Raw genomic sequence first — 27,152 nt, forward strand, 5'->3', positions numbered from 1 at the left:
ATAACATTAATCTACTATCCGTGCAAAAAGTCAAGGCCCCTCATTTTAGAGACCGATAACTTCGCAACCGTTCAATAAAAAAAATTGCTACAAACTTTGTTGTAATCACTGTACATTTCTATGTAATATATGTCAATTTGAAAATTTTTAGATCCGCGGTTTTCTTTTTATCGCGAGTTAAATGAAAAATGTACCCGATTTTTTACGTTACAGGCAACTTTGTCAACTTTGCGATTTTTTTCTCGAAAACTATCATACTAAAAAATTTAAATTTTGAACAGGTGGTAGCTTGATGTGTTCTTAATGAGTGGCATATTTTGTTTTTTCGATATTCCATACAGTTTCGCGGAAAATCGCGGTTTAGCCGTTATATCGATGGTGCGTCCCAGACAGGACGTCGCGCCTTTTTGTTTATCTAGGTAAGATAAAGGCGCGACGTACTGTCTGGGACGCACCATCTGTTCCAATTGGACGGAACCCTCCTCTCCCCGCATAGCTTATTTCGGTTTCTCTTTAATTTGTAATTCTATTAAGTCTCTCTTAAAAAATTAGAGAGCTCTAATTTTGAAAAACTGATAACGGAATCCGACAACCACCAAACCGGGTTGAAATCCGCCATGTCGTTTTCGAAATAACCGCATCCTACTAAACGGCGATTTTCCGCGAAACTATTCGGAATATCGAAAAAATAAAATATGCCCCACATTAAGAACACATCGGTTTACCACCAGTTCAAATTTAGCAAAGTAGAGATAGTTACACTTAACTCGCAATAAAAGAAAAACCGCGGACCCGAAAATTTCCAAATTAACAAGTGATACGCAGAAATGTTCACTCATTACAATAAACTTTACCGCAATTTTTTCCATAAAGCGGTTACAAAGATATCGATCTCTAAAGTGAGGGGCCTTGACTTTTTGCACGGATAGTAGGTATCACTAAAAAACATAACATTCCGTTTGTAACAACGATTTTGAAGTGTGGCATCCATCTTAAAACATTTTAAATCGGAATGATCATCTCATATCAACAAAATTTCAGAATCGTATATGCAATATAACCAAAAAACCTGGTGTTGCTGACTTTTTGGCATACACTGTATAGTTAAAGTATAGATTTTCTAAAGTTAAGCTTTTACTGCAACATATGCAACACACATTGCACTGTGTAGTTTTTTCAGGTGATGGTATCTTTTGTATTTTTTATTTCTACCTTAGTTTATAGATTCTTATACATGTCAAAAAAACTGTCATTTTTATTGAAAATATTAACTAAAATGTTATTTTTATATAAAATTTCATAAATTAGTTATTTTATTTTTAATCAAAAATGATGCAACAATTCATCACATTATGTATGTCCATCATTAGAATCGAAACCGTCGCGAAAATCACCTTACATCAAAGAGAGGGGAATGCGCATTTCATAACAGTACCTTTTGCAAATATCCTTGTGCTTTGAATTACCTCATTTGGCTCATTCGTATTACTCATGCGCGCCTGTTTAGACGTGCGCGTTAGTGCTCCCATCGTGACATTTACGTACCTAACCTCTCAAAAAAAGAACTGTCCACGTGAAAATTTTCAACATTATATTAAATCGATTTTTTTTAAGTTGATAAACAGAAATACAAAAAAGGCATTTTTAAATTGTTGGTGTACTGAATATGTTAGACAAGGCGAAGATCGAACAACAAATCCAACAGCAAGGCGACCTGGTCAGACAATTAAAAGCTGCAAAGGAAAGTAAAGAGAAGGTAAGGTTTTGTATCGCGTGCGTGAAATCACGAAATGAAACGGAACTGTTACTCATAATCAGTGTTATGCAGTACAGGTGTTCTAAATTTTGTGCTCACCTTTGGGATCTCTTAATTTATTATTGTAGGATAGAGACATTACATCAAAACATGTCTTTTTTATTTATTTCTTGCTACTATTATATCATACAAACTAATTTTTATTCTTTCTGTGTACTTATACAATTCCCACTGGTGAGTACAGTATTTGGGCCACTCAATACAATAAAATTACGACTTACTACTACTTTTATTAATTCAAATTGTTGAGAATTGATTTCAAAATGTTGTTTCCCAAGTCTTACAAAGAAATTAAAATTACTATTGCATCATCTTTATGTACCTCCTTAATTGTATTCTAATTTTGATTGATTTAAGCATTTAAATCTTTCCGAATTAATCGAAAAATTAAAACGAACAAGTTTAACCATTTTAAATCGATATTTATCAACAAGAAGTTATTTATGGGGTTACACACCATCAAATCTTGACGTCTACACCTTCGAATTCTTCAAAAGTATTAACACTAATTTAAACGATTCGAATCGTTACGTTCATCTTTCCAGATGGTTTAACCATATAAATAGTTACGATATTAATCAACGATTGGGTTTAAACAAGATCGATTTAGAATGTGTGAAGGAGTTTAGTAAAATTCTGTTGGAGTATCAGGTACGAATTTAGATAGATGAAGCTAGTTTTGTTTTTTTTTTTGGTTTTGTTAGTTGAGTGGTTTTCCAAACGTTTAAAACGCGATGATCCATAATTACGGTTTACGGTTTGTTGGATTTCTGTCACGGCCTTTGTATTCAAGAAAGTTAAGAACGGTTGTTGTTGCCACACTTTCAAATCAAACGCAACAGGTCAGTGACAAAATGAAGTTATAAAAGATTAAAAAAATTGATTCAAAGTTAAATGATGTCGGTGAAGATAGCTAAGTATTTTCAAAATTATATTAAAATTTTTATAGTTTAAAAAAAGCATTAAAACTCTTTAAGCTGATATTACAAATTTCTTTTATTAATTGAAATTTTGAAAATTGTGTTGCTACTTCACAGACTTAGAAACAATTTCAATTCTGTTTTCTTTGGGATAATCTGAAGTGTTTTTCACATGATATAAATTAAGATTTAGAATTACGTAAAATGTTACAGTTCATAATTGCCCATTTTGTAACTTTATGATTATTGCTTTTCTACTGTTATTTTAAAATTTGCGTGAAATCATGATTAGGTTTTAATACGTGATAGTAGAGAATGTGAACTGGTTCTAGAAAGAATAATTCGAGACTTTATAAATAAATATAAATATTCTTTATTCATGATTTATAACCCAATAAATAATTTACATTTAATTTTTTCATACTTTATTTAAAATGCATTAATATTACTTTTGCACTACATACAGGGTGTCTCAGCGAGATCGGTCATTAGACGTTTCTGGAGTTCTGGCTAAAATAAAAATGAACATGCTTAAACAACATTATCCGTGCAAAAAGTCAAGGCCCCTCACTTTAGAGATCGATATCTTCGCAACCGCTCCATAAAAAAAATTGCAACAAAGTTTGTTGTAATCACTGAACATTTCTACGTAACTTGTGTTAATCTGAAAATTTTCGGATCCACGGTTTTCTTTTTACCGCGAGTTAAATGAAAAATGTACCCGATTTTTTACGGAATTGGCAACTTTATCAACTTTGCGATTTTTTTTCTCGAAAACTATCGTACGAAAAATTTTAATTTTGAACAGGTGGTAGTCTGATGTGTTCTCAATGAGTGGCATATTTTATTTTTTCGATATTTCATATACTTTCGCGGAAAATCGCGGTTTAGTAAGACGCCGTTATGTCGAAAACGTTTGGGTGGATTTCCTCGCGGATTTCACCAAAATATGTCAAATAATGTTGGTTATCGGATTCCGTTATCAGTTTTTCAAAATTAAGGATCCCTATTTTTTTTAAAAACGATTTAATGGAATTACAAATTAAAAAGAAACAGAAATAAGCTCTGCGGGGTGACGAGGGTTCCGGCCAATCGGAACAGATGGTGCGTCCCAGACAGGACGTCGCGCCTTATTTCTTTATGTAGGCAAGATAAAGGCGCGACGTACTGTCTGGGACGCACTATCTGTTCCGATTGGACGGAACCTTCGTCTCCCCGCATAGCTGATTTCTGTTTCTCTTTAATTTGTAATTCCATTAAATCGTTCTTAAAAAATTAGGGAGCCTTATTTTTGAAAAACTGATAACGGAATCCGAAAATCCGCGTTATTTGACATATTTTGGTAAAAACCGCGTTGAAATTCGCCAGGTCGTTTTCGAAATAACCGCATCCTACTAAACCGCGATTTTCCGCGAAACTATATGGAATATCGAAAAAATAAAATATGCCCCACATTAAGAACACATCAGTTTACCACCAATTCAAATTTGAAATTTTTTCGTCAAATAGTCTTGGAGAGAAAAAATCGCAAAGTAGACAAAGTTGCTGGCACTCTCAAAAATCGGGTACTTTTTTCATTTATCTCGCGATAAAAGTAAAACCGCGGACCGGAAAATTTCCAAATTAACATGTGATACTCAGAAATGTTCACTGATTACAATAAACTTTACAGCAATTTTTTCCATCGAGCGGTTACGAAGATATCGATCTCTAAAGTGAGGGGCCTTGACTTTTTGCACGGATAGTAGATCGTTTGGTCACTTTACTATGACACGTTAACTTTTCGAAGTTTGGAAGCACCATAACTTCATTTTTTTAAATGGCACCCCCCATATTTTATTACTTGGTCGTCTTCGGCGTCTCATTTTACATCTTTTATACTCCTTATGTCCTATGCCTAACATTAATAGTTTGAGAAATAATTAGGGTTTTTTGAAAAATGCTCACATATATCAATATTAACCTAGTGTGCCATGGAAAACAAATGTTTAATGACTTATTGACAAACGTCAAAGTCTGATTTACGTTGATTGATGCTTGTGAGTCTAAAACCAGTTAAAATGGATATTAATAACGTAAATAATGTTTATACAAATGAAGAAATCCATAATTTATTTTTTGTGCACGAAAAGTGCGACAAAGTTCTTAGTAGAACTTGCAGAATGTTTAATGAAAATTATCCACATTTACCTCCGACGACAAAAGGTAAATTTAGAAGAATAGAAGCAAATTTTTTGCATTTTGGACGAATTAATCACGTGTTAAACTGACCAAAAAATGTAGGAGATAATGCAACGGAAGAGGTGAATACCTTGGCTAATTTCGAGCCCAGTCCCAACACCTCAATTCGAGCTGCCAAAGAAGATCTTGGTATCATACTACGAACTTTGTCGCGCTTTTTATGTATAAAAAATAAATTAAGAATTTCTTGATTTGTGTAAATTTACTTCCGTTATTGTTATCGATTTTAACTCTTTTCAGTACTAATATTAAGGGACCTAACAGATAATTATTAGCTCACATGCATCAAGTGACATAAACAAGTGAGTCTTTGACAAGAACTCATTGAGAAGGCTTGTTTTTCATGGCACACTAGGCTAAATATCCATATGATGTGTGCATTTTTCAAAAAACTCTAATTATCTCCCAAACTATTAATGTTAGGTATGGGACAAAAGGGGTATAAAAAATGTAGAATGAGACACCGAAGACGACTAAGTAATAAAATATGGGGGGTGCCATTTAAAAAAATTAAGTTATGGTACTTCCAAATTTCGAGAAGTTAACTTGCCATAGTAAAGTGACCAAACGTTCTAGACAGCCGTTCTCGGCACCAGAACATACTCCATCATGTTGCTTAAGCATGTTCTGAATCCTAAAGTGATATCCCAAAAATCGATTGTGCTCTGATTTTTTGAACAAATGTCTGCTGGAGCAGATTTTTCTAGAAAAATTCGAATTACTCGAGAACGGCCGAATCAAATTGCAAAAAGTAAAGTAATTTATAAACCTTGAAAACAGACAAATCCAAATATGTAAAAATATACAGGTGTTCCATTTAAAAAAATAAAGTAGGTGGCGACTTCCGGTATAACCGGAAGTGTAAGAAATCTGAAAATATTTTAGTCGAAGAGATCGTAATTAATAATACTTCAATCTGAATTCTCAAATTTTTATTTTCGCCAGGACCCTAGAAACGTCTAATGACCGGTCTCGCTGAGACACCCTGTATATTGCATGAAGTTGTTAATGAATGACATGCAGATTTTATGGGCGAACACGTTTATAATAATGGTTTGGAAACATTTTGTTTGAATCTTCTGTTTTAACTTTTAATATCTCGTTTGAATTATTGGTATATTTTTCAACTTATTATGTTTCCGTATTATGGTAGTCATTTTCTAATTTTTTGCTTTGCTAAAATACACGGCAACTTAGCCACTCATTGCACTTGACGATTTATATCCTTTTCTATTGCGCATATTGGACCTGAGTTTGCTAAGGACTCAGACAAAAAACCCAAGCACAAGTGTATGGGTCCAGTGTACCTGTTCATCGTTGTAATCACTTTTCCTACATATTCTACACAATATTTGGATGAAATTTAAATTAAAAAAATCGATCTTTTTTTAATCATTCACACGGAATTATCCCCTTAATACGGTAAGTATCCTATTTATTAAATAAAAATTGAATTTGTAATCAATTTTACTAGTTCAATGTTATTATGAAAAGTGTTACTCTAAAAATTTGGTTTAAAAACCCCAAATTTAATTGATTGACCATTAAGACTAAAAAAAGTGTGCCATATTATCATGAAAAAACTTATTTGCTTAAAATAACGATATGGTAATTGGTGAGTGTTGTAGCGACTGAGAGTTTACTTTCAAGAAACTGTCGATTCGATCCGTTTAACCTTGCTGACAAGAGTGCTGTAATTTACAAAAATTCTGGCTCACATTTAAAGAAAACAATTTACAGTTCAGATTCTTTAATATTGTGAACTGTATTACTACATACTAATAAATTTTGAAATGAAATTTATTTCCTTGTTGGAAATTCACAACATTTTTAAGAGTTAATATTTTAGTGCTTTATTAGGAATTTTGTTGGGGTCTTTAAAATACAGATATTAAAGGCTGCACATCCTGATCTTTCAACTTAAAATGTTTTCAAGATAACCACAGTTTTCGATCTACCGGACGTCTGTGACGTTAGCACCTCATTTTTTTAAAACTTCAAATTTCTCTTGAGTTCCCATTGCACCTCATTGAGTTCTATAGTTCTCTACCATTTTTATTAAAAATTCCGCAAAAATAGGCAAAAACATCGATATCGAGTTTTTGGGGTGCTAAGTTCACAAAACGAGATCACAAAATTTGCAATAACTATTAAACGAAATATCTTTTAGAACTCGTGAGGTGCTATTCAAAACTCCTGCCAGAACTCCCGGAACTTTTCAAAATTTTCACCCCTCCGGGACATTTACGAAAACTCAATGTGAACACTTGAAATCGCGCACAGTTTTTTAAATATTAGTTTTACTGCTTCGAGCTTTAATCATTTTGGTTAGAACTCGTGAGGTGCTACCTAGAACTCCTATCAGAACTCCCGGAACTTTTCAAAATTTTCACCCCTCCGGGACATACACGAAATCTCAATGTGAACACTTGAAATCGCGCACAGTTTCTTAAATATTAGTTTTACGGCTTCGAGCCTTAATCATTTTCGTTAGAACTCGTGAGGTGCTACCTAAAACTCCTATCAGAACTCCCGGAACATTTCAAAATTTTCACCCCTCCGGGACATACACGAAATCTCAATGTGAACACTTGAAATCTCGCACAGTTTTTTAAATATTAGTTTTACGGCTTCGAGCCTCAATCATTTTCGTTAGAACTCGTGAGGTGCTACCTAAAACTCCTATCAGAACTCCCGGAACTTTTCAAAATTTTCACCCCTCCGGGACATACACGAAATCTCAATGTGAACACTTGAAATCTCGCACAGTTTCTTAAATATTAGTTTTACGGCTTCGAGCTTTAATCATTTTGGTTAGAACTCGTGAGGTGCTACCTAAAACTCCTATCAGAACTACCGGAACATTTCAAAATTTTCACCCCTCCGGGACATATACAAAATCTCAATGTGAACACTTGAAATCGCGCACAGTTTCTTAAATATTAGTTTTACGGCTTCGAGCCTTAATCATTTTGGTTAGAACTCGTGAGGTGCTATCTAGAACTTCTATCAGAACTCCCGGAACTTTTCAAAATGTTCACCCCTCCGGGACATACACGAAATCTCAATGTGAACACTTGAAATCGCGCACATTCTTAAATATTAGTTTTACGGCTTCGAGCCTTAATCATTTTCGTTAGAACTCGTGAGGTGCTACCTAGAACTCCTATCAGAACTCCCGGAACTTTTCAAAATTTTCATCCCTCCGGGACATACACCAAATCTCAATGTGAACACTTGAAATCGCGCACAGTTTCTTAAATATTAGTTTTACGGCTTCGAGCCTTAATCATTTTCGTTAGAACTCGTGAGGTGCTACCTAAAACTCCTATCAGAACTCCCGGAACATTTCAAAATTTTCACCCCTCCGGGACATACACGAAATCTCAATGTGAACACTTGAAATCTCGCACAGTTTTTTAAATATTAGTTTTACGGCTTCGAGCCTCAATCATTTTCGTTAGAACTCGTGAGGTGCTACCTAAAACTCCTATCAGAACTCCCGGAACTTTTCAAAATTTTCACCCCTCCGGGACATACACGAAATCTCAATGTGAACACTTGAAATCTCGCACAGTTTCTTAAATATTAGTTTTACGGCTTCGAGCTTTAATCATTTTGGTTAGAACTCGTGAGGTGCTACCTAAAACTCCTATCAGAACTACCGGAACATTTCAAAATTTTCACCCCTCCGGGACATATACAAAATCTCAATGTGAACACTTGAAATCGCGCACAGTTTCTTAAATATTAGTTTTACGGCTTCGAGCCTTAATCATTTTGGTTAGAACTCGTGAGGTGCTATCTAGAACTTCTATCAGAACTCCCGGAACTTTTCAAAATGTTCACCCCTCCGGGACATACACGAAATCTCAATGTGAACACTTGAAATCGCGCACATTCTTAAATATTAGTTTTACGGCTTCGAGCCTTAATCATTTTCGTTAGAACTCGTGAGGTGCTACCTAGAACTCCTATCAGAACTCCCGGAACTTTTCAAAATTTTCATCCCTCCGGGACATACACCAAATCTCAATGTGAACACTTGAAATCGCGCACAGTTTCTTAAATATTAGTTTTACGGCTTCGAGCCTTAATCATTTTCGTTAGAACTCGTGAGGTGCTACCTAGAACTCCTATCAGAACTCCCGGAACATTTCAAAATTTTCATCCCTCCGGGACATACACAAAATCTCAATGTGAACACTTGAAATCGCGCATAGTTTCTTAAATATTAATTTTACGGCTTCGAGCCTTAATCATTTTCGTTAGAACTCGTGAGGTGCTATCTAGAACTTCTATCAGAACTCCCGGAACTTTTCAAAATTTTCATCCCTCCGGGACATACACCAAATCTCAATGTGAACACTTGAAATCGCGCAGTTTCTTAAATATTAGTTTTACGGCTTCGAGCCTTAATCATTTTCGTTAGAACTCGTGAGGTGCTACCTAGAACTCCTATCAGAACTCCCGGAACTTTTCAAAATTTTCATCCCTCCGGGACATACACCAAATCTCAATGTGAACACTTGAAATCGCGCAGTTTCTTAAATATTAGTTTTACGGCTTCGAGCCTTAATCATTTTCGTTAGAACTCGTGAGGTGCTACCTAGAACTCCTATCAGAACTCCCGGAACTTTTCAAAATTTTCATCCCTCCGGGACATACACCAAATCTCAATGTGAACACTTGAAATCGCGCACAGTTTCTTAAATATTAGTTTTACGGCTTCGAGCCTTAATCATTTTCGTTAGAACTCGTGAGGTGCTACCTAGAACTCCTATCAGAACTCCCGGAACATTTCAAAATTTTCATCCCTCCGGGACATACACAAAATCTCAATGTGAACACTTGAAATCGCGCACAGTTTCTTAAATATTAGTTTTACGGCTTCGAGCTTTAATCATTTTGGTTAGAACTCGTGAGGTGCTACCTAGAACTCCTATCAGAACTCCCGGAACTTTTCAAAATTTTCACCACTCCGGGACATACACGAAATCTCAATGTGAACACTTGAAATCGCGCACAGTTTCTTAAATATTAGTTTTACGGCTTCGAGCCTTAATCATTTTTGTTAGAACTCGTGAGGTGCTACCCAGAACTCTTATTTCTTAAACGTTAATGTTTAGATTGTCAATGTTAGATGAAAATAAACCGAAACATTTAAGAAATTTAAGAAATAGGAGTTCTGGGTAGCACCTCACGAGTTCTAACGAAAATGATTAAGGCCCGAAGCCGTAAAACTAATATTTAAGAAACTGTGCGCAATTTCAAGTGTTCATATTGAGATTTCGTAAATGTCCCGGACGGGTGAAAATTTTGAAAAGTTCCGGGAGTTCTGGCAGGAGTTCTGAATAGCACCTCACGAGTTCTAAAAGATATTTCGTTTAATAGTTATTGCAAATTTTTTGATCTCGTTTTGTGAACTTAGCACCCCAAAAAGTCGATATTGATGTTTTTGCCCATTTTTGCGGAACTTTTAATAAAAATGGTAGAGAACTATAGAACTCAATGGGGTGCAATGGGAACTCAAGAGAAATTTGAAGTTTTAAAAAAATAAGGTGCTAACTTCACAGACGTATCTACCGGAAGTAGATTACAATTTATATAGTCTATTAAAATAATTTTAAACACTTTTTATGTAGCGTGTACGTAAGAAATGTTTGTTTATTTTGTTATGGAGAACAACATATTTATCAAAAAACTATATGTATTCATTAAAAAAACTTACTTAACAATTGAAACACATTAAACATGAAAGACATTGATAGCGCTTCTAAAATGCAACGATAACCTTACAGAATACTTTCTTCTTACATATGATGAAAGTTTTGTTTGAAACTTTATTCGATAAAGTTGATGGTTTATGAGTTATTATGTCGTTTCAATTTAATCCGGTTCCATACAGTAATATGTTGACTTCGACTGCTAATACCAGGTGCTTTTAGTTTTAGACTTATTTAAAATAAAAGTTTTTTCACAATTATTATGTTCTTCAAATCTAAATAATTGTTATAAAAACTTTTAAATTAAAATAACTCAAAACCTAAAAGGGCAATGTCAATAATCCTTATCAAAGGCAATATATTTTTATGTGGAGAATCAAAATATGTAATAATAACTAAAAGATTGTAATCCAACTGAATTGTAAATAACGGACTTGTAATAACGAAATTGTCCAACCGGATGTAGGGTTGTGCGGTTATTTAAAAAAAAATCTGACTTTTAAAAACGTCAAATATACAGGTGTCCCGTTAAGCGCACGGAGCGGCTGTATCTCAACAATGGTAAGGCCTAGAGGTTTGGAAAAAAAATGCTTATAAGCAAAGTGACCAAGAGAAATAGCTGGAAATTATTTTGAAGTTCGTAATTCGGCCGCTAGGGAGCGTAACTGTCATTGTGAAACCTAAGATTCCTGCTATCTCAGAAACTTAGACGATGAGCTATAACTTTCATGACATCATTTAATAGCTTGGATAATACTGCATCGCTTTTATTTTGCGATATTTCTCATATCTGTCATAATAAGGGAGGGGGAGGCCAATGCGTTTTCATATGTTTACATTTTAATATCTCCTGGACCATTCAACCGATTCGAATATTTTCGGTGTTGTTTGAAAGAGCATTTTATGCTCTTTTTAAAGATATTTTCAGTAAGACCGTTTGCTTCAAAACAAATAAGCTAGAGGGCGTTATCTGCAGCGATTGCGTATTTTTGTGATTTTTGAAGAAATGTTAAATGGAACGGTACTATTTACTTCACAGACCATTAATCACCATAAAATTTACAAAATTTTAGTGAAAACCGTATCCCGATATCGCTACCCGTTCTCGAATTATAGAAGAAAATGTTAAAAACTCGAGCGGCATCAATCGGATCCAGTTACCTCATCGAGAAAAACAAATCACATAACCATGGTAACTGTAAACATGTCGTTTACTAACGCAGAAGCATATGATAGAGCGTATGATGATTTATTTTCAATGTTTCGAATACGATGCAACTGCACGGCAAAAATGTGCAATGCAATTACGACAAAGAAAGACATTTTGCTCTAGAAGTGTTTTTAAGATTGACTTAGCGATTACGGAAAACTGGCAACGTGTAGCCCATTCAAACATCTCTATGAATTCGTGGATCACATTGGTGCGCAATTGGATCCCACATAATCTGGGAACTCCGAAAACAATTGTCCATAAGATTCCTCAAGAGAATAATATCTCTACCACGTTGTTTTACATCAGACCTTAACAGATACCGATTATGATAACGGACTGAACTATTATAACTGACTTTTAAATATGATTTGGGCAAATCCAAACCTTTTATCACGAATGCTATGGATGCATGAAGCATCTGTCCACAAGCTGACGTAAACTTGCATAATATGCATTCTTGGTTGGAGCAAAACCCACATTGCTTTCACCCCTTTATCTATTGGGTAGACTAAACGACCTGACTTTTCAAGAAAAACCAATAACCAGGGAAAATATGACAAAACACTAAATACCAGTAGGAACGTGTCCAGGGAAGAGACTTAAGCAGCGCTTTTTTTTCGTCGAAACTAGATTAAATAAATGCATTGAGGTTTATGGAAGGCATTTCGCTCATTAGTAGTAGCTATTTTTGCCAAAAATTTAAGTTATTCTAAGTGTTTTGCTTTATTTTGTTTTATTATCATTGTTGATGTTTCATTGCTACTATTAATGCTTTTAAGTGTGAAGGAAGGTTCTAGGTAATAAAATATTTGTGCTCTCTTATTTGTTTTCATAGGTAATTTGATCCGATTAAGATATACGAATTTTTAACATTTTCTTTTATAATTCGAGAATGGATCGAGATATCGAGATGCGGTTTTCACTAATATTTAGCAAATTTTATGGTGATTAATGGTCTGTGAAGTAAATAGTACCGTTCCATTTAACTTTTTTTCAAAAATCACAAAAATATGTAACCGCTGCAGATAACGCCCTCTAGCCTATTTGTTTTAAACCAAGCGGTCATTACAGCTATTTCTCTTGCCCACTTTGCTTATAAGGATTTTTTTCCCAAACCTTACCGTTTTCGAGATACAGCCGCTCCGTACGCTTAACAGGACACCCCCTGTATATAACACAAAACGTAAAATATTGGAAAATAAAAAAGCTCTAACCATTTGTGTGGAACAACCTGTGTAATATTGACACAGTGAATTATACTTTGTGTTTAAAATATTTCTTGCGTTTAAACTAATAGGAATGAATAAGTACCATGTTGCAACGTTCTTCAGAAACAAGTTCGAAGTGACGAAATCTTTATGATCTCTCATGTCATCCTTGGGAAATAATTTCTGGCTTTAGCTAACACCTTGGTCTTATCGAAATCTATAGTGTGCCCCTTTTTATGACAATGCTCTTCCTTTTCCTCGATCTTTTTCATACTCCTTGATGTTACGTCCAGTTTGGCCAACATGATACTTCCCACAACTCCATGATAGCTGATAGAAACCCGTTGCTTTTAATAGGTCCTTTCCATATCGTACCACGATATCGTTCTTCTTCAGACCTGAAATATAAAGGCGGCAAATAAAACCGGCTAGTGCAGTACTTACTGTGTCTTCCCGTTCTAGCCTAGCCGTTCTTCTGGAGTACGTCTTCTAGAAATCCTTCTTTTTTTTTTTAATTCTTTTCATTGCATATCCTTTCTGCTCCCTGGAACAAGGCTTGGATCATTGACCTCTTTTGTTGTGTTTGTAGTGTTTGGACAAAGCCTGTAGATACCCGTTCATGTGTGTCTTCTTCCGATACACTTCTAGTTCTACGCATTCATCTCTCTTCCTAGTGATTAAAACATCCAGGAAAGGTAACTGTTTTCCAGCGTCCGTTTCCATGTGTTCCCCAAATGTGTTATCCACGTAACGAAGCTATAGCTTTATCTATTACGGACTCTTTTGTAAGTTGTAAAGCATCTTATAGAACAAAAACAAGAAGCTCGACGAAGCCATTTGTAATGTGCGAACAAAAAGTATTTCTAACATGTAAGTGAAAAAAAATATAAATGAGGATTTTGACGTTTTGTTATAATAATCCCTTAAATATCTGTATGTTATTCATTAACACATTGGAATCGTTTTTTAAAGAAAATATTTTGTTTTTTTCAGGTCCGATTAAAATGTTTGTTTTAATTTTGATAAACTAATTCGTGCGGCAATAAATTACCCTTGAACAATTTTTAAAACACAATTTCAACATGTGAAAAATACAATACCTATCCCGAAAATAAACTTTTATTTCTTTATTGAACAAAATGTTTCAAAATACATCACATTATTTTAATGTTGTATTATAAACATTCTGTGTATTTACTTTCATTATTAACTAGTTTTTTTAACTTCAACGTTTCAATTTATTTAGTATAATCATAAAATATATAGTAATACAGAAGAAAAGACGATTTGATAGTCAAATTTCGTATTGCTGCGATTCATAAGCATTGAGTTATTAAATATTATTGGATACCACGTACTTATTGATGTAAATTTATGGTAAATAAAATTATCTCTACGTTGATAAATTATACATAAATCTTCAAGTAATCGTACGTTTAATAAATTAAATTCTTATAACGCGGCAATCCCAAATTGGAAATATCAAACCTTTCCCTTTTGTTTTACTATCTATTCTATAGTACATTCATAAACTATTTTACTCATTTCTAGATCGCCGAAGAAGTTGCAAAACTCCTTGAATTAAAAGCCCAATTAAAAATCGATGATGATCCGACCGAGGCGACCGTGGGCCAAAAGTTCATTCTCAAAACCCCGAAAGGAACCCGAGACTATGGCCCCCAACAAATGGCCATCCGCCAATCTGTCCTGGACAAGGTGATCTCGGTTTTTAAGCGTCACGGAGCCGAATCGATAGACACTCCCGTTTTTGAACTTAAGGAAGTATTGACTGGGAAATACGGTGAAGATTCCAAATTAATTTACGACTTGAAAGATCAGGGAGGTGAGATTTTATCGTTACGATATGATTTGACTGTCCCCTTTGCGAGATATTTGGCAATGAGTAAAATTCAATCAATTAAGAGATACCATATAGCGAAAGTTTACAGAAGAGATAATCCTTCGATTACAAAAGGAAGATATCGGGAATTTTATCAATGCGTAAGTAAAAATTTTGAAAATTATTATCTATGTTGAAATATATTAGAAATTTGATGTTTATTTTTAGGATTTTGATATAGCAGGAACTTACGATCCAATGATTCCGGATGCGGAATGTGTAAAAGTAGTTAAAGAAATCTTGGACGTGTTGGAGATTGGAAATTACGTTATTAAGCTGAACCACAGATTTTTGTTGGATGGGATGTTCGAGGCATGCGGGGTACCAAATGATAAATTTAGGTCAATTTGTTCTGCCGTAGATAAATTAGATAAGGTAGGTAAAAAATAAGATTTTCACATTTTTTTGTTGATAAAAGAATATTTTTTGTGGTAAGTATACTTTAGCAATTGTGGACTTTTGACGCTAATTTCAGTATATTGCTTAAAAATTATACGTAGATAGAATATGTTGGACGTTTAACTTCTGACGTTTTTTTTTGTGAGTGTTAATCTGTAATTAAGAATTTTTTTTTTTTGAATGCGGTAAATTCAACAAAGCCATACGTTATTTTGGATTATTTTTCTTTGTGGGACCATTCTCTTTCAGTTACATATTTATTTTATTTTATTTTATTTTATTTTTTTTTTATTTATTGATATCGGGGAGCAACAACAGGACAAACCCAATAAAGTTGCTCCACATAATTATTATATACGAAAACCTTAAAGTAATATTTAATATGATTACAAATATGTTGTTATCTTAAATTAACATTATTAACATTATTAAATATTTAAATTACACATGATGTGCGCAGTCTTCACAGCCTCACGGACCGCAAACTTAATATTTCGTGGGTTACTCGAAAAAAGATCGCAACTCACCCGATCCGCGATTCTTTCCATCCTCAGAATAGGCGAGTTACGATATGCGTTTGTTCGTGGAGTGGGCATATAAAAAAGGAAGTCGTACCGTAACTGACGAGGAGGAACATGAAAATCAATTCTCGCCATCAGCGATGGGGAATCAGTATGACCATTGACAAGTTTGTACAAAAATAAAACGTCATTATATGCTCGTCGCTGGGAGAGCGTTAGCAATCCGAACATTTCACAACCAGACGCATAGTTACTGTACACTTGTTGGGTTTTATAACACAAATATTTAATCAGTCGTTTCTGGATTCCTTCTAACCTAGTGATATATACGGAATATTGAGGATTCCAGATTACGCTACCAAAGTTTAAGATGCTGTTGACATATGCATTGTACATACTTATAATTGCGTTGTGGTTTGTGAAATCCTCGGAAGATCGCTTTATAAAGCCCAGCATTATGTATGATCGAGCAACCACACCATCTACATGAGCATCGAAACGTAGTTTTTGATCTAGTGTTACACCAAGATCAACTGTAGATGTAACTCGACGCAAATCGGTATATTCTAAAAGATTAGTTTCGACTGAACGCCCGGAAAAAAAAACGTGCTGATTAGTATTAATACTTCCACGAATTTAAAAAAATACACTGGCGTACACCAACTTCTCAAAGACCTTTCCAAGTATGGGTAATATAGATATTGGACGATAATTGACAACGAAGTGTCGATCACCTGATTTAAAAATGGGTGCAACGTTGGCTCGCTTCCACGCATCCGGAAACACTCCCAGCTTAATGGATTTATTATATATCAGCTGTAAAGGAACTGATATTGCCTGAGCACAGTTTCTGACCAGTATAGCAGGTATACCGTCAGCACCAGGACCCTTATTCAAAGCTACTTGACGCAATGCCCCCTCCACTTCAATGAGACCAAAGTCATGAATGAGTACGCGCGGAGAATCAACCGCATCATAATGGGGAGCAGACGGTGCTGCGAAAACTGCACTAAAATAATTCGCAAATAACGAACAGATGCCATCGCCGCTCGATGCCTCAACCCCATCCAGAATTACAGTTGATGGGATACCCGTACCGCCTCTTCTGCGTTTGAGATATGCCCATAACTGCTTTGCGTCCAATGCAACACCATCCTGCACACGTTTAATATACGCCTTATAATTCTGATCAATCAGGTATTTAGAGCGTCCGCGCAGAAGACGAAACGTTAAGTAATCCAACTGATTTCCACAACGCTTCCACTTTTTATGCGCTTTATACTTTTCCTTTATTACTTTTATTGTGCTCTTAGAGAACCAAGCCGGGTAACCATTCACAGGATGGCATTTGTGTGGTACAAATTTTTTAATGGCTAAAGACAAATTATTATAGAAAATATCCGTAGCAGTGTTGACATTATTTACATCTGCAAATATGGTTTCCCAATTAATGTCATTAAGTTAATCACTGATATCATTAAAAACAGCTCGTTTAAAGTTATAAGTAGTAGGAAATCGTTCAGTGAAGTTGATTACAGGTGCAATACTGCACGCCAACTCAAGTGACGAATGAGCTACGTCTTCTGGAAGTAGAGAAGAATCGCTCAGTTGAATTCTAGATACAGTTACAAAGCGTTCCAAGACCAAATCTAACGTGCTGGCAATATCTTTTTAAAAGAGTTATGCTGATTAAATTCACAAAGTGAAAGGACGTCTAAGAAATCAGTTGAACGTGGGCTAGCAGGAGAGGCAGTACACATTCCAAAACCATCGATATTCCAAACTATCTCGGGCAAGTTGAAATCGCCACAAATCAAAAATTTATCATCACGGAAGCGGTCAACAATGTGTCTTAATTCATTACAAAATACATTTAATGCAACATTATCATTAGGACGAATGTAGATACAACAAATATGCAGTTTGCTTATACGCCTATCGCAATAAAGTGTTACACAAATAGCTTCATAGACTGGAAACCAGTCTGACCTCTGAACACTGCGAAGACTCGCACTAACACCTATCAGCACACCACCCCCCCGAGACACACCACCCGGAACCGCACCAACACGATCTCTTCTGTAGATGTTGTAGGAAGTAGGAAGAACCCCAGCCGAATTGATACCAGGGTGGAGCCATGTCTCCGTTAGGCATACCACATCGACGTTGGTATTTAGCGCATTATTATAAATAGTAATCAGTTTGGTACGAACGCCACGGACGTTTTGATAATATACTGAAAGGCCAACCATTTTTGAGCGTTTGTTTTATTAATTCTTTTTAATTATTATATTAAATTAATTATTTAAAGGCGTGAGAGGTCATCAGGAGATCTTATATGGACTACCGGCGATGATTCATTCTTTCTGGCAAAAATCTTGCAATCACGTGTCCATACAAAGCGATAGTTTTTATCTTTAGCAATCCCTCTCGTTCGAGCAAACAAGGCCTTATTAGCCGGCGTCAGATGATCATTAACGAAACAGCTCTCCCCCACCCCCTCAATATGCAAACCCTGTCGAGAACCAGGTACGGACTTCCTTTTGTTGATTGCCGCCGCCAAAAAAGCATCGCGCTTTAGGCGGCTGCAAAACCGCATCACTATGGCCCGTGGAGCTTTATTTTGCTTATCAAAGTGTGGAACACGATGAATGGCATCAACGTCTATCGATGAGAATTTGACTCCTACATGTTTGGCAATGTTGTCTACAATAGACAAGAGATTTTCATTTTCACGTTGGGGAACACCATGAATTTCAACATTACTCCTACGGGAGTACTGCTCAACCTCATCCAGCCTCGCAGTCAAACTCGTTACCTGCTCTCGTAAGCGGCTATTTTTAGTGGTTAACTGACCAACAATTTTTATCTTTCCATTGAACGATTCAAGCAACTTTTCAAAATCACTAATCCGGTTGCTACAGAAATTTACAGAATCAAGTAAGCTATCGTGCTTACTCCGCATTTCAGTACACATCTCCTTAACCATATCATATACGGATTCTAATGTGACGGTTACAGGGCGTAGTTGATTAGGTGGCGCAATTGAGCTACGGCGTTGCGGGGGCCGTTGTGGCGATCGACAGACGGTAAGCCTGGTCAAACGGTAAGAACAGCGCTATGCCATTTGCAGGACGTATGATGTGGCGTAAACAACCGAACCATTTGTCTGATTGCTACTTTTGCTGCACTAAAACTTTCGTTCCCCAACAAAAATAAGAACAAGATTCGTTACGTTAACGTGGCTTCTGCTTCTCGTCCAGTACCTCATTCAGAAGCTTTGCTAGGGCCAAGAGCCTTCACTAGGTGTTTCTAGTGAAGAATATGCCATTACAGAAGCAGAAGAACAAATTTCCGAGTTATCGACCAATGATGATGAATATTTGCCATCTCAACAGATGGAAGCTATTAACTCCAGACACAAATATTTCTGTGTATTGTAATCGCCAGAAAGAACTGTCACAGTATTTTTCAACCAAAGAAGGTCTTTCATTCTGCAATAATGTCGATGATTTGATGCTAACATTAGGTCATTAACACAACTCAGAAGAATGGCGTTTTTTATCTATGCTTGAAATTGAGTTTGAAAACTGTCCTTCTTCAAACTGTCTACAGCAAAATGCACAATTTGAACATACTTTAAATGACTTGGAACGTGGTGCTAGGAATCCTATTAACACATCTTGCGCGGGAAGCAACTAAAGTTGTTTTGCATGGTATTGATGCCCGCTACTCGGTAAGACTTTGGCGGCAAAGTGCTCGCGCAAGATGTGTTAACAATGTGACCCAAAATTTTCTAGGAAACACAAAATCTGACAATTATATAGCAATTGTTAATGAACTTCTTCAAATAACTTGGAACGTGGTGCTAGGAATCCTTTTAAGAATGTGACCCAAAATTTTCTAGGAAACACAAAATCTGACAATAATTAGATAGAAATTGTTAATGAATTTCTTTGAAGTTATCATGAACTAATGATTTTTTCCTCTCTTTCTATAGCATACAGTTTCATATAATTTGCCTACCTACCTAATTTATATTATTTAATTTATTTTTCAATAACGTTTGTATTAAAACCTGACGTGCCAGAATAAATTGGGTTTTATTGTTATTATTACGACTAAAAGAGAAAGTAAAACTGTGCATAGTTACTAAAGAAAAATTTTAAAAATGAAAATTTGTTGCCTGATGTTTTTTGCTGGATTTCAGTTAGTTTTTTGGTTATACAGGGTGTAATAAAAATAAATGTATTCCTGTAAGGCAGCGTTTCTCAACGTTTCAGTATTCGGGCCCCAATTTTCAATAACAATTTTTATGGCGCCCCCCTATCTTTCTTTTGCGAAAATTTTGGCAGCAGGCAGCATGAAACCTAATAAACTTAGACGCCATTTGGAAACACTTCATAGTGAGTACGTTAACAAGCCCTGAGAATTCTTTGAATTAAAATTAGTCATATATATGAAGAGCAAATATCATTCTTCAAAAAAACTTTGTTTGTGAACGAAAAAGTTTTACTTGCCTCTTACAAACTATCATATAAAATAGCCAGATATAAAAGGCCTCACACCATTGGTGAAGAACTTATTCTGCCAGTTGCGATGGAGATTGTAGAAATTATGTTTAGAGATAATTTTGCCAAACAATTACAATTCATACCTCTTTCAAATTATACTGTTGTCTGCCGAATTGGTGATATAGCCGAAGATGTACAGCATCAGCTTCTTGAAAAGTTGTGTGACAAATTGTTTTCGATTCAGCTTGACGAGGCAACAGATAGCAATAAAGACGCTCATTTAATTGCCTACGTCTGATTTTGTGATCGTATATCGGTAGTAGAAGAACTACTTTTCTGCATACGTAGAGAACTCAAAGCAACAGCACTCGCTTTGTTTGATATTTTAAATGATTTTATTAATGAGGCAAACATAGAGTGGAAGAATTGCGTTGAAATATGCACCAATGGTGATTCTACAATGTGTGGAAGATTCCAAAGCGTACAAGCACTTGTGAAACAAACATCTCCGCAATGTGACTGCACCTATTGCATGATCCACAGAAAGCCTCTGGCATCGCGTGGGAAATTTCTACAACGTGTTTATGAGTTAAAAGAGGAAATTGCTACCTTTCTAGAAGAGGAAAACCGCCTGGAAGCCAAAAAGTTTCGAGATGCTTTATTTGTGATGAAATTGGTTATATATTCGAGAAATTAAATACCCTGAATCTACAACTCCAAGGAGCAAACACACATATGTTGGATAGCAGTGATAAAGTTAGTGCATTCTGTAGAAATTTGGAGCTGTGGAGCAGAAATGTGAAACAAAAAAAAACTAGAAATGTTTGCAAATGTGAATGAGTGTGTCAAAACATACAAGGAAGAAGAACAGTATGTAACAGTTGTTTTTGTAACAATAGAAAGTCATTTAGCCATGTTGGCACAGAATTTTGAAAAGTATTTTCTTGCTGACGACAAATTGGTAGCAAGTTACGAGTGGGTTAGGGATCCATTTCGAACTACTCACGAAGGTCTCTCAACTGCAGAAGAAGAAATCTTCATACACTTTACTGCAAGGGGCGAAATTTAGTAATAGAGAGAATTTAGTAATAAAACTCTCTTTGAATTTTGGGCGGGAGTGGATGATGCATTTTCTCCACTGAAAACAAGAGCATTTCGTATATTATTGCCATTTTCAACATCTTACCTTTGTGAATCCGGATTTTCTGCGGTGGCTGCTTTAAAGACAAAATATAGGACTCGACTGAATATAGATCAAAGAACTGAGAGTGGCTATTTGTAATATAAAACCTTCTTTTGAAAAACTTTGCTGTGCGAGACAGGCCCAAGGGAGTCACTAATAATTATAATCATTACAGCTACTTTTAATTTAGTACTGATGAGTCTATTATTAGTTTCATTTGGCATTTGACAGTATCTACTGATACAATCATATTTATAGTAATTAAATACATAGGTAGTAGTACGAGTGTATTAGTTTAAATGTGTACTGTACTTACTTAAATTTTTGGAATGTCAGAATGACATTAATTTTTATTAGTAATTATCTTTTTTTTCATTTTGATGTGTTGGCGCCCCCCATGCAGAATTATGACGCCCCCTTAGGGGGGCGCGCCCCACAGGTTGAGAAACGCTGCTGTAAGGTGATAAAAGTAGGTGGTAGAAGGAGTAGAAAAAGTTACATCCGATAATATTTAATGTGCAACGTAAGTAACGAACTGACGGTTCCCTCAACTCGTTTGCCCATCTTATCGGTGATCTTTCCCGTGCTTTTTTGTTCACCATTTTCCCTCTACAACAAGGTTTCTGATCTATGTGGTTTGCTTCGCTAGGTGTCCAAAATAGCTAAGGCATGATCTTATTAATTATCTTGATCAACCTGTTTTTGATCTTTAGTTTGTTCAATATTGAAACATTTGTTCTGTGCTTGGTTTATGAAAATTTATAGATCCACACCTCAAAAGCTTCGATCTTTGTTTAGTTCTTCTTTAATGCCCACGTTTTCGATGCGTACATGGCGACTGGAAAAATTAATGACTTATCAAGCAAAACCTTCGGATTTCTAGTAATAGCTCAGTTTTGCCATTTTTGGTTCGTTTTACTAGACCGCTCTCGCAATAGTTAGACGCCTATTTATCTTTTCGCTGCAGCCACTGGTGTTACTTAAGTAACACGTATACAGGGTGTCTCACGTAACTGGTTCGTTAAAACTTTTTTAGGTTCCAGTATTCGTACAGTTTTGAAATTTTGGTAGTATGGGTTGTTCAGTCGGAACTTTCGATCTAAAATATTTTCAAGATGGCACTTCCGATCTACCGGAAGTAGACCATAACTTCGTTATTTTAAATGGAATGCTATAGTTTTTATTGCACCTTTTAATTGTACGTAAAAAAATATGTTGACTTTCATAAAAGTTATTGGTACCTAACGTTTTTCGTTTTCGAGTTATTCTGATTTTAAGGTTTTTTTGGTAAATTTCACCATGCTCTTTAAAACCTTATATCCCAGCCAACGTTCATTCAAAAAAGCTCTAAATTAGCACGATTACTCTTCAGATGCTCTCAAATAGATTGTCATATATTGTATCAGAGTATCTTATACATGATGGTCAAAAATTGCATTCCCATATTTATTTATTGTAGTTTCTCTCATATTCGTAAATTTATCAAAACATGCAGATAATGCAGGAAACCGTTTGTATTTTTATTAGAAGGCCATGACATTTTGCCGGTTTTTTGTTTAATTTATTTCTATTATTTGTACTATTAACTACGATTGATAATCTTTTAGTTTACTAGCTTTTACTTACCAAAAATAACAAACAAAAGATCAAATAAATGAAACTATTGGAACAAAAAGTTAATAACAAAAATTAGATTTGAATAAAAACATAAATTTATAATATAAATTTGTTATTAAATTGAATTTGGAAATGCAATAAAATACATTAAATTATTTATTTCGTTGTCTTCATCACTGGTGACTGCAAATATGCGATTTCTTTTGGTCTCGATATATCCGGAACTAAGAAATTCTTAATCAATTTTTTGAAATTTTTCCTTGTGATGAGCGTTAGGTTTGTTAGGCATCTCTCATTAAGTGATCAACACGTCTTGTGCGAAAGTTTATTACATTCGCCATCAATACAAAATAAATTTCAAATATCGGTGGTGGAATAATTTACCATGATGTTCAATAACTTACACCCGTCGTCAAATGTAACTAATGGCAACAATAATATAAACATGGACCAAAAAATGTCAAAATTCCATAGCTTTCTAATAAAAAAACCTGTATTTCGTGCATGTTTTAATAAATTTCGCAATATAAGGCAAACTACAATAAATAGGTATGGGAATGTTTATAGATAATTTGTAGAGAATTAAATTCTCTTTCTGATAGGCTAAAAAAATATGGGGCGTTCCATTTAACGAGAAACAGTAATTCAATTTTTGACCATCCTGTATAAGATACTCCGATACAACAAGTGACAATCTGTTTGACAACATCTGAAGAGTAATCGTGCCAAAGCAGATCTTTTTTGAATGAACTTTGGCTGAGATATTAAGTTTTAAAGAGCATGTTGAAATTTACCAAAAAAAGTTTAAAACGAAAATAACTCGAAAACGAAAAACGCTAGGTACCAATAACATTTATCAAAGTCAACCTATTTTTTTACGTACAATTTAATTGTGTAATAAAAACTATAACATTCCATTTAAAATAACGAAGTTATGGTCTACTTCCGGTAGACCGGAAGTGGCGGCCATCTTGAAAATATTTTAGATCGAAAGTTCCGAATGAACAACCCATGCTACCAAAATTTTAAATCTCTACGAATAGTGGAACCTGAAAAAGTTCTAACGAACCAGTTACGTGAGACACCCTGTATAGGTAAGTATGCATAAAAGCACCTAGGTACACGAGTTGGTCAACTACCTCGTAGTTAGCAACATTCCTAATATACGAGTTGTTTCGTCGTTACTGGTCTATTATCATAATCATATTTTGTTGTTGGTTGGTTGTTTAACGTTACCATAATTTCCGTTAGTTCTTCCTCACTTGCTGCAATTATCGGCGTGTCATCTGCGTACCTCAAATTGCTACACACCTTCCCATCAACCGAGACAGAAGAAAAAAATTGCAAAGTTGCCAGCACCCTCAAAAATCGGATACTTTTTTCATTTAACTCACAAAGAAAGAAAATCGCCGAGCTGATTTTTCAAATTCACATATGTTACATAGATATGTAGATATGTTACATAAATGTTCGGTTATTACAATAAACTTTACCGCAATTTTTTTTATTGAGCGGTTGCGAAGATATCGATCCCAAAACAGATGATGACTTTATGATTTAATATAACCAATTATTTGCATCATTCAGTCTTGTGTTCCACATTTTTGAGCATAGGTAGTGTGTATGATTTTGACTCTTTGTCTTCTCATGGCTTTGACGATCTCGACAACTATCACATCTATGTGCGATATCGCTCATTCTATTTCTGATCTTAATATTTCTGCTTCTTCGTGCGTTTGATCGATTCTCAAATTTTCGTATGTATGGATGGCCGTTATGTATAGATTTTGGCAGTGCTCTGTTCACACTAATGCTATATCATCTGCATCAGTATTTCCATCTTCATTCTTTGCTTACGGGGCTTACAAACTCGTGAAAGGTATTTAATTGTGTTGGGAATGTTGATGTATATCTTCGCAAATTCTCTTTATGTAATCAGTCTTCTCTCGTCTATATTTGTATTGAATTAGTTTGTTTAGGTGATTTGTTTTGTGCCTTTTTCTTTGGCCTGCAAGGTTGACATAATGCTTTTTCTATCCAAGTTTTGGTGTTGCTCTGTAATGTATTGGGATCTTCAGAGTGTTCTAGATTTGATCATTGTTTCTGTTTCGACGATGGCGCATTTGCTTTTTGCACGTTTGTAATTTTAGAGGTAAAATATTATGGTCTGAACTGTATCCTGCACTTATGTTAGTCTTATTTTAATACTTCTTATTGAAGTTTTCCATCTGCTTGAAAAAGCAAGGTCGCAGACTAATTTTAAACTACAACTGTATGTTATGTATTCGCATGGATGACGTAAAACATTTTGGTTTTGTTGATCACGTTGATCATAAAATCAACATTTATTTTAACATGTCAATTTATTTTTTTAATTTCAATTATTTTATATAAATCCAATTACTGAATTAAGTTCTTAAAACTGCAGAGAAAATAAAAGCAGAGATTACTACACTTAAAATTCATTTTCTCTGCTAGTTTTCTACTTCATTTTTTTAAATAACGAAATTTATCATACTTTATTAAAATAATTTTCGAAGATAAAAATTACTTCTGAAAATCTGTAGACTGATTTAAATTAAAAGTAGAACATGAATGAAAGAAACTGATTCTGTAATAGATATTCTAATTCATTTTATTTCATTCCACGATCTGTAGAAATTTGTTATTTTGCAAGACCAATCCGTAATGTTTATATTTAATTCATATTTACCATATTATTTTTTCATTATAACGCTTACATCATTCACGAAACTATTGCACGTATTACATATACTTAATTATAATTAGGAAATCTGAAATATGATTTATTTTTCAGTCTCCTTGGGAAGACGTTAAACAAGAAATGGTTCAAGAGAAAGGTCTCTCCGAATTGGCCGCAAATCAAATCGGCGAATACGTACGTTTAAACGGTAAAATGGAATTGGTCGAAAAATTGCTCGCCGACGAAAAATTAAAAACCAGTAAAACGGCTGTAGCAGGTTTAGAAGCAATGAAACTCATCTTAAACTATTGTAAACTTTACAATACTTATGATAAAGTCTCTTTCGATCTTAGTTTGGCCAGAGGACTGGATTATTATACGGGAATCATTTACGAAGCAGTATTATTAGGAAAACCGGAGGATGGTCAAGATGTTTCCGTTGGTTCAGTCGCCGGTGGTGGTCGGTACGACAATTTAGTCGGAATGTTTGATCCGAAAAACAAACAAGTTCCTTGCGTTGGAGTTTCGATTGGAATCGAACGAATCTTTTCCGTTCTAGAAGCGAAAATTGCCACATCCAAAGAAAAAGTACGTACAACGGAAATTCAAGTCTTCGTTGCTTCAGCCCAAAAAAATCTGTTCGAACATCGTATGAAGCTTTGCAACCAACTTTGGGAACAAGGTTTTAAAGTAGAGCACTCTTACAAGAAAAATCCTAAATTATTGGTTCAGTTGCAATATTGCGAAGAGCAAGGAATTCCTTTGGTGATTATTTTAGGGGAGTCTGAAATCGAGAAAGGAGTAGTAAAACTAAGAGAAGTAACAACAAGAGTAGAAGTTGAAGTCAAAATGTCTGATTTGGAAGAAGAACTTCGAAAAAGAATACAATTTTGATGATGGGAAAGGATTAAGTTAATTGGATTTTAAATACGAATTTTTTAAGAGCATTTATTTATTTTCATTTCTTAATCTCTCTCTTTGTTAGTTAACCTTATGTAATAGTACTGTAGTTATAACAAAATAAAATCATTGAGGGAGTTAATCTATGTCTTTTAATCTAAACTGTTTTATTTTAATAGAGATGGGGATTTTAAGTTTATCTTGTCAAATTCAAACAGGCGGTATACATACCTATTTCGGATTTTTTTCCTTAATTTTACAAGAAAAGGTCGAAAAATGTCCGTGAATTA

The 27,152-nt window shown here is 34.9% G+C and overlaps 1 protein-coding gene across 3 annotated transcripts; it reads left to right on the plus strand.

The window, feature by feature from the left end:
- The first annotated feature begins 1,432 nt into the window (after nucleotides 1-1,432).
- LOC111416869 (histidine--tRNA ligase) lies at nucleotides 1,433-27,004 on the plus strand. 3 transcript variants are annotated; one of them, XM_023048972.2, is made up of 5 exons: nucleotides 1,669-1,756; nucleotides 2,521-2,658; nucleotides 14,676-15,125; nucleotides 15,193-15,399; nucleotides 26,077-27,004. In XM_023048972.2, exons 2-5 carry the CDS (start codon nucleotides 2,551-2,553, stop codon nucleotides 26,854-26,856), a joined length of 1,545 nt encoding a protein of 514 aa, XP_022904740.1. In that variant the 5' UTR covers nucleotides 1,669-1,756; nucleotides 2,521-2,550; the 3' UTR covers nucleotides 26,857-27,004. The 3 variants fall into 3 exon arrangements, with proteins under 3 accessions (XP_022904741.1, XP_022904740.1, XP_071056825.1); XM_071200724.1 differs by lacking the exon at nucleotides 1,669-1,756 and adding an exon at nucleotides 2,450-2,467; XM_023048973.2 differs by lacking the exon at nucleotides 2,521-2,658 and having other exon boundaries at nucleotides 1,433-1,756.
- Nucleotides 27,005-27,152: the final 148 nt, after the last annotated feature.

The sequence above is a fragment of the Onthophagus taurus genome, chromosome 11 (assembly GCF_036711975.1).
Source record: "Onthophagus taurus isolate NC chromosome 11, IU_Otau_3.0, whole genome shotgun sequence".
Classification (NCBI taxonomy): Eukaryota; Metazoa; Arthropoda; class Insecta; order Coleoptera; family Scarabaeidae; genus Onthophagus; species Onthophagus taurus.

Coding starts and splice junctions, on each gene's coding strand:
- LOC111416869 (XM_023048972.2), top strand. CDS start 2,551: ATGATCCATAATTACGGTTTACGGTTTGTTGGATTTCTGTCACGGCCT. Junction 2,659..14,675: donor TTTCAAATCAAACGCAACAG/GTCAGTGACAAA, acceptor ACTCATTTCTAG/ATCGCCGAAGAAGTTGCAAA. Junction 15,400..26,076: donor CCGTAGATAAATTAGATAAG/GTAGGTAAAAAA, acceptor TTTATTTTTCAG/TCTCCTTGGGAAGACGTTAA.